The sequence below is a fragment of the Pygoscelis adeliae genome, unplaced genomic scaffold (genome assembly GCF_000699105.1).
Source record: "Pygoscelis adeliae isolate BGI_AS28 unplaced genomic scaffold, ASM69910v1 Scaffold21, whole genome shotgun sequence".
NCBI lineage: Eukaryota > Metazoa > Chordata > Aves > Sphenisciformes > Spheniscidae > Pygoscelis > Pygoscelis adeliae.
The window spans coordinates 1,198,482-1,210,621 of record NW_008824243.1 but is presented as its reverse complement, the minus strand read 5'-3'; the positions used below and the strand labels follow the sequence as shown (position 1 = coordinate 1,210,621).

Sequence of the window (12,140 nt, the reverse complement as noted above, 5' to 3'; positions counted from 1 at the left end):
CATCTCGGGAGCGGTGGCGGCGGGGCTCCAGTCCTGCTGGGCAGAGGCGGAGGGAAGGAGGGTTGCTCTCTTGGTCTGTGGCCAGCGAGCCGCCGAGGCTTTCTGCCGGAGACCGAAAATGTGGTTTCAGTCCGTGCGGGGGGTTTGGGGAGAGGCGTTTGCGGCAACGCTAGCTGACCCCCACCTCCGTTTCTCTTCAGGGTCGACGTTTTAAGTCCGCGCTTAAATCCCCGTGCCGCGGCCGAAGGAGGGTCAGTGGTAGACGTGGTGCTCGGCTTTAAAAAAAAAAAAAAAAGAAAAAAGGGTTTTGGGATTGGTGTTCGTTTGTAGAGAGGACCGAACTTTACTCATACCTCAGTTTCAGGTTGTGATGAATTCTTGGTGGGGAAAGAGGCAATTTTTGACTGGGAAGGGACATTCATAACCAATCCTTGACTTATACAGACTTTAACTAGGCAAAAGAGAGGCCGTTTCCCTCTTGCAAAATGTGAATAGACTTACTAAAACTTCTTCAGAAGAAACAAACAAAAATAAATTTGTTTTTCACCACGGAAGGGCTTGGGGAGCAAGGCTTGTGTAGCCCGGGGAAGGGTTTGTAGAGAAATTGGAGCCAGGCTCTCAGGTGCACGGTGAAAGGCAAAGAGGCAGTTACCACAAGTGGCCCAGGAGGTTGTAAGGAAAATTTCTTGTAAGAACATAATAAATTCTTCACCCTGAGAGCTGTTAAGCACTGAAAGAAGTTGTTGGGGGAGGTTGTAGAGTCTCCAGCCTTTGGGATAGTCAGAGCTCAACTGGACAAGGCTCTGAGCAACTGAACAGGGGCATGAAGGGACTTCCAGAAGTCCTTTCCAGCCCAGTTTTTCTTATGACTAACTACGTGCAAAGGAATTACACTCTGGACTAGTGTGGTGCAGGAGAGGATTTCTGCTGAAAAATCCAGTCTGTGGGTGTGCATTACCACATCAAGAAAAGTGTTTTCTGTTTGAGAAAGAGACAATAAAAACACAGAATGAGAAATTAGTTGTAACTTGGGCAAAAGATTTCCCAGGCCTATGTTTTTCTTAGTTTTTCTAGTTTATACTGAGGTTTGACTGGATGCTTCACACTATGTCATCCAGAAGCTTAGCTATGGGAGAAAGTGACCTGGCAAATTTAATGACAGTTCCTTGTCTAAAGCTAGAGGTGTAAGTCCTAATGTAGACATTGTGATTTCAAAACAGCCTTCCTAATTTAGCTTATATTAGTTTATGAACAGTGAAATATGTCCTTCCAAATTGTCTGTATGAGTGTTGATGTGTCACCCTGTGTTGTCTGTATGCGTGTTTGGATGGTTAACTTTTCATTTGAAGTACCACAAATAGATATGCGTCCAACCTGTTTTGTTACGTTAGTTGTGAACACAAAGACTCTTCCCTCTCATCTTAATCCTGGTGATGAAGAATTATTCTTTGTGGTAACCTCACACTTGATTTATTATTTTTTTTCAAGGAAGAATTCATCAGTATTAATGAGAGTTGAAAGGTCTCTGATGCTGCCAAGATGTGCATGTGGATATAGGTGATGTCTTGAATCAAAACTGGATGTTTTTTAGCATTATGTGACTAACACTCATTTGGGGATTGTTGTAACATCTGTGAGAACAAGGGGAAGACAAACATTAAAAGATAGGATGAGACAAATACTGTGAACCAGGAGCAAAAGTGCTGCATGGTGTATTTCTGTGATGTATCGATGCATAGTCTCCTGCTTCGGCATGATGTGTTAGTAGGGACCCTGGATGTACCATTGCAGAGGAAATGAGTACAGTGCATCTTAGAACTGACATTAGGAGCTGATCAGCGGTAGAAAGGAGGAGTTTTCTCAATATTTTTCTACTAAGTCTTAATTTTTTTTTTTTTTTTAATAAGTAATGCTATTGCTGGATTAAAACAATGAGGGCTCTGCGAATAAATCTGGTGAGATGGTAAAGTATCCCAAACATGGCATATTCGTGTACTTGCGTAAATGGGCTAGTTGAGTTTGTTCCCTTCCCTGGGAAGGTCTTGCAGTTTGGGTAAGGAAATGGGGGAATCTGTGTGGTGGGTCCTGTGTTCTTGGAGGGATTTGATTGTGTGCCATCTTTATCTTAGGTGATAGACTACTGTACCAGTTAATTTAGTTATTGGGCGTACAGATACTTGATTCAGCGATGAGAGAAGGCAGGATTGTGAGGTGCAGAAGTGGTGGCATCAGTAGATACCTGGACAAACTCACAGGGAGTGTTGGGGAGGAGCGTGGTCACAGCTTGCTTGGAAACTCACCTCTCAGGGAGGTGCAGCAGAGAGGCAAAACTAGGTTTTCTGTGTAGGTAGATAAAAGCTCCTCTGATGGTGTTTCCTGAAATGCTGCTGCTGTCACCTGCAGGGAAATACAAGGTCAGACAGACAAGACTCTCACTGTGTAGCTGGGAGTGTGGTATAGGAGGAAAGTGTTCTGACTCACTGGGAACTACAGAAATGTGGAACAGAGGGAGCTTGTGCAGAGAGGAAAAACTTCATCTAGAGAAAATAAAAAACAGGCTTCTGGCACTTAAAATTGAAAAGCTTTCATAGGGCTATCTTTAACAGTTTCTTAAAGGCAGAGTGTCAGGTGTGGAAGAGCACACAGTGTGGGATGATGCGTTTCCTTGGGGTGAGGTTGTAAGGTTCGCGTGCCTTCGAACAAGTGTCAGGATTGAGGCTGGCAGAATGTAGTGGAAATGGCAAAGAGTAGTTAGAACAAATAGTCCTATTTCAATAGGGGTGGGGGGTGTGGGGGCGAGAAAAGGGTGGCTGGACTGAAGCTTGTGTGCTTCTACAGACAAATCTGGAAAGTACAACAGGGAACTGGAACAGCTGGTTTGAAATGGGAATGCTTATCAGGCCTGTCAGTGGGACCTTCTAATACTAGGGCTCAAATTACACAGGAAAGATGGAATAGCTCAACTCAAGGGAGATGTGGCATTATGTGTTGAAGAAAGCTTTAGTGTTAAATCTGATTCCTGGTGGGTTTTGTCAGTAAAAGTCATCTGGACTGAAATACCAGCCCTGTGGAGAACAACCAACCTGGTTACTGACCACCCAACATGATGGAGGGAATGACCGCTCTGTTAAGGAAGGTCAGAGGGGCAGCAAGGACTGGATAGAAAAGCAAAAGGAAGAATTATTTACCCTCGCAAAGGTTGGATCACGCACGTCGGGGTGTGACGCTGAGTGAAATTGTTTAGATGCCACAAATGATGACTCCTCAGAACCGCTACTCAGAGAACGCCTGAGAAAAGCAGCAATTCTTGACTTGATCTGGAGCAGTACTCAGGTAATTTGATTCAGATGTTGCGTTAGAACAGCCAGACTGTAGTTTTAATATTCTTGCAGGAATAATAAAAGCCAAAGAAACGACTGATGCGTTTAATTTCAGAAGGGGGAATTACATAAGATGAGGAGGCTCATTAACTCACATATGGGTTAAATATAAAAAACAGAATAAGGCAGACAAAAAGAGTTTGAGAAACAGCTTTCAAAAGGGATAAAACCAGCCATAAATACTTTTCTTCTTCTGATGTGCTGGGGTGGGGCAGGGAGAGATGGCCACAAAATTTGTAAGGCTGGTAAGAACGGGGGATAAGAAAGAACACCTACAGAAAGTAAAACTTAAATTAAAAACTTAATTATTTGTGTGCACCCATGTTCACTATGGAGGTACTTAGGGAGGTTTTAATGGAAAATGGTGACATGATAAGCATATCAGAAACTTTGAGTGCAGTATCCTACTGAGCACTGTAATAGTAGGCTCCGAGACAGAATCTTTCTATGGGGAGAATTATTATAGGACGTCTCATTAATATGCCAAAAGAATTGGCTTTAGAGAAAATCAACAACATGAACAGTGTTTAAGTGCCGTGATTTGATGATATACACCTGAGACTTACTTAAAAGAAATTTGAATCTGAAATCGCTAAAGTCTTAACTCAGGTGCATAACCTATCACATAACTACTCCTTTCCAGGGAAATGGGAATACGCTAGTATTTTAAGATTTTTGAGGGAGGTGCAGGCACAAAGCCAGATCTCTGTATTCTGTAAATTGAGCTCCTGAATAAGGCATGAATTACGGAAGAGTCAGTATGGCTTTGTATGGCTGCCCCCCTTTTTTTTTCCCCTTCAGAAGTGTGTTTTGTTTTGCAGATCTGCTGAAGTTCTCTGAAGGACTTTATAAGAGTGGCCATGGGTGAGTTGGTTGATGGATTCCCAAAGGCTTTTGATAAGCCTGTTGTTAAAGACTCCATGGGAACCAAGGTGCTGTGACACAAGGGAAGACCTCTAATGGAGTAGTAACTAATAGAAAACAAAGAGTAGGAGTTAATCTTCAGTTTTTGCAATATGGGCGTAGAATTGTTTTTATCCAGTTGAATTTCACATGGATCTTGTAAGGCACGTGGTTTTCAGCATATTTATAAATCTGCTAAAAGAAAAGAAAACTGTCAGTAAAGAGCTGCAGAAGAATCTCTCCATTTTGAAAGACTGGGCAGTGAAAATAGAACTTGAAATTTTGTGTTGGCAGATGCAAAGTAACACAAATGATTCTAGCTTCATATACACATCGATGGGTTTCTACTTAGGAATTTCTAACCAATAATTCCTACTTAGGAAAGTGATCTTGGAGTTACACTTGATTGTTCTAGAGAAAGTCAGCTCCTAATATTGCTTTCTTGAAAAGTAATGAGCTATTTAGACAGGAAAGAAGACACCACTAATTTGTACAGCTGTGATTTGACCATATCTTGAACCTGGTATACAGTCTGCTTTTGTCATCTTTCCATTACCCAAATGTGATGTCACTGAACTGTTATAAGATGCATATTCTTTACAAGGAACAATTAAATAGAGTAGGACTTGTCAGTTCAGAAAGGATATGTTTGAAGGACACTTAAGTTCCGTAGAAGTACAAGTGCAATAGAAAAGGTTGTTGGAGAAACAATGGATATTTATTCACTTAATACAAAAACTAGGAGGCATCTAATATTTATGTATAATTTGTGTAGTTTTGAAAATTGACCAGACAAATTAATGAAGGAAAAATCCACCAAGGGCAATAAAACGATTGCAACCGTGGTTCACAGATCCCTTGAGCTAAAGGTTCTTGGAAGCTAGGAGACTGGTATTAAAGGAGCAGAGATGGTTGTCCTGTTCCCTGGTTGACATCTGACACTGGGTGGTGTGAGTGCAAAGATGTGGGCTAGGCAGACATTTGGCCTGACCCACTGTAGCCTTTCTAATGTAATGCAGGGAAAAAGTGCTCCTGCACCAACTGTTTGCCCCTGTAATATATGCACCGTGTCACTCGCTAGGGTAATGTGCTCTGAGTAACTAGAAAAACCCTACTTCATGGTCTTCTATGGGAGGCAGCAACCACTTCTCTGAAATTCTCCTTTGTTATCATCATTCCCCCAAGTTTGTCAATTTTGCGTGGCCAGTGGCATTACAGGTGGGAAGAAAAACTGGAAGAAGCATAAATATTTGTTTCACTCTCCCTTCCAGAAACTATAAAATGTTACTTTATCTTAAAATGTCATGATCTTTGGAAGGCATTTCTATTTGATCTCTTCAGTTTATGGCTCATTTTGAGGTGGTGAGGCATCTTTGCACTCAACTTCATCAACGCTTATAATGTAGAACTGGGAAAAATGTTTGTTTGTGTGGCAGGGGAGGGATGTACCTTAGTAACTGGATGTGTGCCTCTCAAAAAAATTATTCTTACTACGTAAGAGTCCAAAAGAGTTCAAAACGCATTGGGCAAATTAAGGCAAATTAAGACTACAGCATTGCTGTCTTCCAGTTTCTTTTCTAGTTGACGTGAGACCAGAAGGCAAATGCTCCTGCACAGGCAGCATTACTCAGCATGCTGAGATCACAGAATCACAGAATAGCTGAGGTTGGAAGAGACCTCTTGGGATCGTCCAGTCCAACCCCATGGTCAAGCAGGGCCACCTAGAGCAGGTTGCCTAGGACCGTGTCCAGTTGAGTTTTGAATATCTCCATGGAAGGATACTCCACAACCTCTTTGGGCAAGCTGTGCCAGTGCTTGACCACCCTCACAGTAGAAAGCGTTTTCTTACGTTCAGATTGAATTTCCTGTTTTTTAAATTTGTGCTCAGAAGGCTCTGTGCCATTTAAAAGAGAGTTGGCGTACATCAGCCTGGAGAAGTGGAAGGCTGAAGCCGTGCAAGGTGTCCAGCTGGGGTATGAGGAATGTCCCAGGAGCCATCAGTGGCAGGAGACTGGAAGTGCTGCTGTTCATACTGCAGCCAGTATCAGTTTTAATACATGCTAACTCAGTATACAGCAGGGCTATTTTTAATTCCAGAGGGAGCTTGTTGATTGATTTGTACAATAAAATACCCGAGCATTTTCATGTGGAAAAGCCATGTTCAGTGTGAATTAGCTGTCAGGCACAGTTAGTGGAGTTTTTGGTGTCTGGGGACAGCAGATTTAGGCTCATCTCACAAAAGATCTGTGCTTCCTGCTGTCGGTTAAAGTGGGAAATCCTGATTTTTGGGGTTTTTTTTATATTTACTTTTTAATTTGAGACACCTCACTTTTCCTTTCTGTTTCCTTTGCTTGTTTTTAAAGGCAGCTGGGCATCCCTGTTGTCTCTAGCAGGTAATGAAATCTCTTACCATTTGCCTCTAAATAAGATTCTGTTTTTATCTGGACTGTCAATATAAATGGCAGTTACAGAGAAATGATGAATTGAATACTACCTTCAAGTGACTTCAGCGCCATTTGTATTTTCACAGTACTTACTGTAAAAGAAGAACACTGCATCACTATCAGTATTTTGTAAGTCGTCATGAAGTTCCACACTTGCCAGTTTTTCTTCAGGTGTCTCTTATGGTAACATGATGTGTGAAAAGGTTATGCAGAATTGATGGGGCGGTGACATCCTTATGAAGATGGAAAACTTGTGCAGCATTGCGTACTAAATGGCAATGACATGAGGTAGAAATGACAAAAGGAACTGGAGATAGAAATGCTGTATTTCTTCCCCTTCCCATTCTCATACCTTTCATATTTGTCTGTTGATGTGAAATATAAGTATAGATTTTCCACATGTTGTTGAAAGCTCTTTTTTTTTCCTTTTTCCCCAGGAAAACGGGTCATGCCAGAGACTTCAGAAACTTATGGACATTAACTCTTACTCATTTTTATGAATCCTTTATAGGAGGAACAAAACTTTATTCTCTGTGATAATAAGGAAGATTTTTTTTTTCCCAAGAAGACTATATAACCTTCTTCTAATCAGTAACATTGCCTTTTTTCATTTTTTTTCTAGTTATTGGACAGCCTGCAAAGAGTAAGCGTCCAAAAGAACCTGGGGAAAATAAAATTAAACCTATCAACAAAAAAGTAAAACCCAAAGCCCCCAAAATGAGGGAGAGAGAATCTGCTGACTCCTCTTTGAAGTCCCAGTCCATACTGACACAGGTGATGGATAAAGGTCATTTCCAGAAACTAGCTGCCACTTTAAGCCTGTCTGCAGGACAAAGCATAGAACTGCGATGTAAGGGGAGTAATGTTACTTGGAACTATCCTTCATACTTAGACACCTTTAAAGACTCCAGACTCAGGTAAGCTATTTTTCATTTATTGGGGAAAAGAAATCTAGAACTTTTTTTCTCTACCACTTTCAACACCATTGGGTTTTTTTTGTTTGTTTGTTTACACCTTTACAATCAAGGTGTTCCACCTAGTGGTTTCTAATATCAACAAAAAAGGATGAGTGTCTTTCAGTCATCACCAATTACTGCCCTGTGATTTGCACTGTGGAGTAGTCTTGTAGCATGTGAACTGGATTTCCTTCAGATGGATCTAAAATAGAAGATGTGGTCCAGTGGGACACCAGTGTGCTCCAACCACTAGCAGGGAACCGCATTAGAGCTAGTCCAAAGTAAAACTCTGGAAACGTGTAAGTGTGGGTGTCAGGTACTCGCTACCAACTCTGTTGCTTTACAGAGACCTGCTCCTGGTGAGCTGTGCCAGTTGGTGATATAGCTATTGCCTGAGACACTAAGATTAATTTCCTGAAGAGGCTCAAACCCACATCTCTCAACTAGCAAAAAAATACACCAACTGCCATGCTAAGGAGCAAGTGAGAGTAGTTTTTACTTTTTCAGTCAAAGTTACCTTTGCATGCAAAAGGGAATTGCAAGGTTTGTGGCGTGACAAAGTTTAATGCTGAGGATAGTCACCTTGGGTTTAGGAAAGCTTTTTCTTTCATCTAGTGACATCTTAATGGAAACTGCATAAATAGAACTGAGGACTCGCTCCCTTTCTCTGCCCCACCAAATGAGTGTTCTGTTGGTCTAAACATCTCCAAAAACCCATGCATTTGTTTGCCTTCCCAGTTTTTGAGCATAGTACACATAGCTAAATGTAGATTAAATGTAGTAATTTAGTTCTGTATTTGAAAGAGGAGGGGCATATAAGGAGCTTAAGGACGTCTTGCACAGGCATTTTTTTGCTGTGAGTAGTGTTTGTTTTCAGTGTCTGTTTTATGGAGACTTATGTGTCTATGAAAGACAAGTAATGAGGAGACTGTGGAGCACTGTGAATGATGCCCTAAGAGCGAGCTGTAAGGAGCTTTTCTTGGATTATTAGGTGAGAGAGGCACAGAGGTATGAGCAAAGGTATCAACTCCCATTGTCCTTTTGTTCCTAAATTAAGTACAAGTGTGTATGCTCTCTGTAAATAACTGAGGTTATCTGAATCTCTGTGATCCGTTTCACTTATTTACAGCTATGATGCTACCATAAAATCACTGCCAGTTAATTAATTTTTCAGATATATTCTTCTCCTTTCCACTTCTCTTTTCAAAGAGGAGTGTTGAAGATTGGCAGTTATACACTCTGATCTCTAGCATATCCTTCTGAAATTTGTGAGCCAGTTCTTCTCTGAGTGTTCGTTTGCTTGTCCCCTGATGGCTGAGGAGTTCAGGAGCTACACTGGCTGAATAAACCTCTGTAGCTAGTGAAAGGCTTCTGTCATAGTAAGTTACAGCAGCAAGCCTATTTCTGCTGAGGGCTTATCGCAGTAATATCTCTCAAAAGATCTCGTGGCAGATTTAAACAACTACTGCTTTTTCTTTTTCAAGAAATAATGTTTTATCTGGATTTATTCCAGTAGGTGGCGTTTATCAGCTGCAATACAGACCTGGCTTTCCAGCAAGCCAAGAGCTGAATGTGCAAAGTAGCATCAACAGGGAGCGTGTGTGGTGGTGGTTGTCGTTTGCAAGTGTATCTTGTGTTTTGTGCATTTGCGAATAGATTGCTGGCGTGATTTGGTCCTGTAGACCTCCAGGTCACGTTATCTGAGTGTTAGCATCTGGCATTGAAGAAGGCAAGGCAAGTATTCACAGTTTTTGGAGAGGAATCTGAATGCTTCTTCATTATTTGTTTGACTGTCTATTCCTCTCTTACAAAATTAAGTACTTTTCTAGCGATGCACATGGGACAAAATACAAGACTTTAAGGTAGTTTGTGGAAAAAAATATATGCATTTCCTAATTGTGTAGTTTGGCATTTTGTAGTTTGAAGTAGTTTGGGATTCTCTTGACTCAGGAATTTACCTTTCTGTTCTCACTCAAGTTCACAGTATTTGTAATATTTTAACCATATAACAAAATTTAATAATGTCATACAAAATAAATGCTATAAAACATTTTGGCTGGGTGGATATAACTTGCCTAAGTATTTATTTTCTTTTAGAAGAATGTTAGGCTTATATTTAAGGGTCTATATTGAAGTATGATGATCTTTGCTTTAGAAAAATTATTTTGAAATAAGTTATTGAAGCAGTAAGGCTGAGTTAGACTGAATCAACAATTTTAAATGTAAGCAGAAGATCCTATAATTGAGAGATCTCCTAGAGAGATTGAAAACATAGATTAGTAGCACACTTCAGAGTTACAGAATAGTAGTAATTTATGGAGACATTGGCCACAGAATCTTGTGCAGTTATATTTCGTCACATTTTTAGCATGACTTTGGTAATTGTCTCAAGATCTTTGCTGTAGTGCTAATAGATGCATATGAAACAAAGTCTGCTTTATAGAATGTGAAATATGAGATTTATATCCTGTGATTTTAGAACACTGAATTTAATTTGAAATATCATAAAGATAGTATATTAGTTAGTTAGCTCAGTTGGTAGTGTTTGTAAGTGAACTGTCAGCAGAAAAGGTTATTAACAATGTTATCATCTTTCAAGAGGAGCTTAGATTTTCCTCGCTGTGTACAAAAGATCATGCACCAAGCACCAACTACAATAGGCAAATTTTAAAATTTTACAAATATATTACACTCATTATTTTAAAACAAAATGCTGAATGTAGGACAAAAGGGGGAGATCAGAAAAATTATTAGCAAATAACCTACAGCAAAAATTGTTTAATCATTTAGATAGATATATGTTCAGTATCCTCTAACATTTTTTGAGTGCTTGAAGATTGAGTATAAGGTAATCTCTTCATTACCAATTAGTGAGGTGTGGAGTGAAACTCAAGCTGATTAACTGGGCTGGGCTGCTTTACCTTGGATTTCCATGCTGGTCTTGCTGGAGTTGGGGCACTGGTGCAAACCAGAGTTGGCGGCGGCAGCAGCAAGGGGGAAGTGACTGGGGTCTGAGGAGGTAATGGAAAGTGAAGAAGGAGAGGGCTGAAGAAGGAGAGGGTTGCCAGGCCCAGAGGATAAGTGCAGAGGAGGGGCAATGGCAATGAGGTCCGTGCAATTGCTGGGGACTAATGACTACCATTCTTTTGTTCATTTGTACGTCCCTACAGCAACAGATGCTCAGGCAGCCCAGTTCCTGTTTTTTCTTTAAATAATAGCAGGGATGTACAAATTCAATTGGTCTGGTGGGAATACTAACAGTAAGCGAGGTGTTTTACATCTCCTGGGAACTGCTAACATCCTCTAACTCTAGCTGCTACAAGAGGAGGCTTTAAGAACCCTGGCACCTAACAGAATTGCAATTAGGGGAGGCAGAAGAGACCTTAAGGTTCAGGGCAGTGAGGGCATTTGTAGCTCAGTTGGTCAGAGGGTTTGTTAACAGCAGAGGGCTGATGCTGAAGATGCATGCTCACTGCGTTCTGTTTCCTGTCTGTAGTTCTGGGAGAAGAGGGTGTTTTGGTTTGCCACTAGTTAAATTTAGCATCCACGTAACGTATTTCCTATGGGTGGTTGCAAAAAGAAGTAGGGATGAAAGCCAGATGTTTTGTCTCTGTGCCATGCTTATCATGTTTTTAACTTGCCCATATGGTAAGGAGAATACAGCATCCTGGAGGACAATATGACTTTTCTAAGAAGGAAGAGATTACAATTAGAAAAGCCATTTCTGTAGTATTAGTGGCTATGCTTTCTTTGAGTTTGTCTTTGTAGGTATACTTTATGACCTGGTAAACAAAATATTTTTTCTTGCTGTACTAGAGTGTCTCAGTTTTTAATAGGTCTGTAGCTGTCAACGTATGCTAAAATTATTATATGGGGGGAGGGAAAGACGCTGAGTGAAAGGAGGAGGAGGAGGACTCTTTGGCTGTTTCTTGCTGAGCCAGAGGAGAAATCCTCTCTTTCCGCTATCCTAACTGGAGTAAATAACATTACACAGTGAAATCATAGAATCATAGAATAGTTTGGGTTGGAAGGGACCTCTAAAGGTCATCTAGTCCAACCCCCCTGCCGTGGGCAGGGACATCTTCAACTAGATCAGGTTGCTCAGAGCCCCGTCCAACCTGACCTTGAATGTTTCCAGGGATGGGGCATCCACCACCTCTCTGGGCAACCTGTGTCAGTGCTTCACCACCCTCAACGTAAAAAATTTCTTCCATCTGTCTAGTCTATATTTACCCCCCTTTAGTTTAAAGCCATTCCCCCTTGTCCTGTCACAACAGGCCCTGCTGAAAAGTTTGCCGCCATCTTTTTTAGAAGCCCGCTTTAAGTACTGATAGGCTGCAATAAGGTCTCCCCAAAGCCTTCTCTTCTCCAGGTGGAACAACCCCAACTCTCTCAGCCTTTCTTCACAGGAGGGCTGTTCCATCCCCCTGATCATTTTCATGGCCCTCCTCTGGACC

At 41.1% G+C, this 12,140-nt stretch overlaps 1 protein-coding gene across 1 annotated transcript in view; it reads left to right on the top strand.

Annotated features, from left to right (window-relative positions):
- Window positions 1–4,240: 4,240 nt before the first annotated feature.
- PDGFRL (platelet-derived growth factor receptor-like) overlaps window positions 4,241–12,140 on the top strand; it is a 19,176-nt gene continuing 11,276 nt past the window's right edge. Inside the window, exons 1-2 of the mRNA XM_009335194.1 lie at window positions 4,241–4,244; window positions 7,350–7,644. Coding sequence (XP_009333469.1) covers window positions 4,241–4,244; window positions 7,350–7,644 — 299 coding nt within the window. The remainder of the gene's footprint in view (window positions 4,245–7,349; window positions 7,645–12,140) is intronic.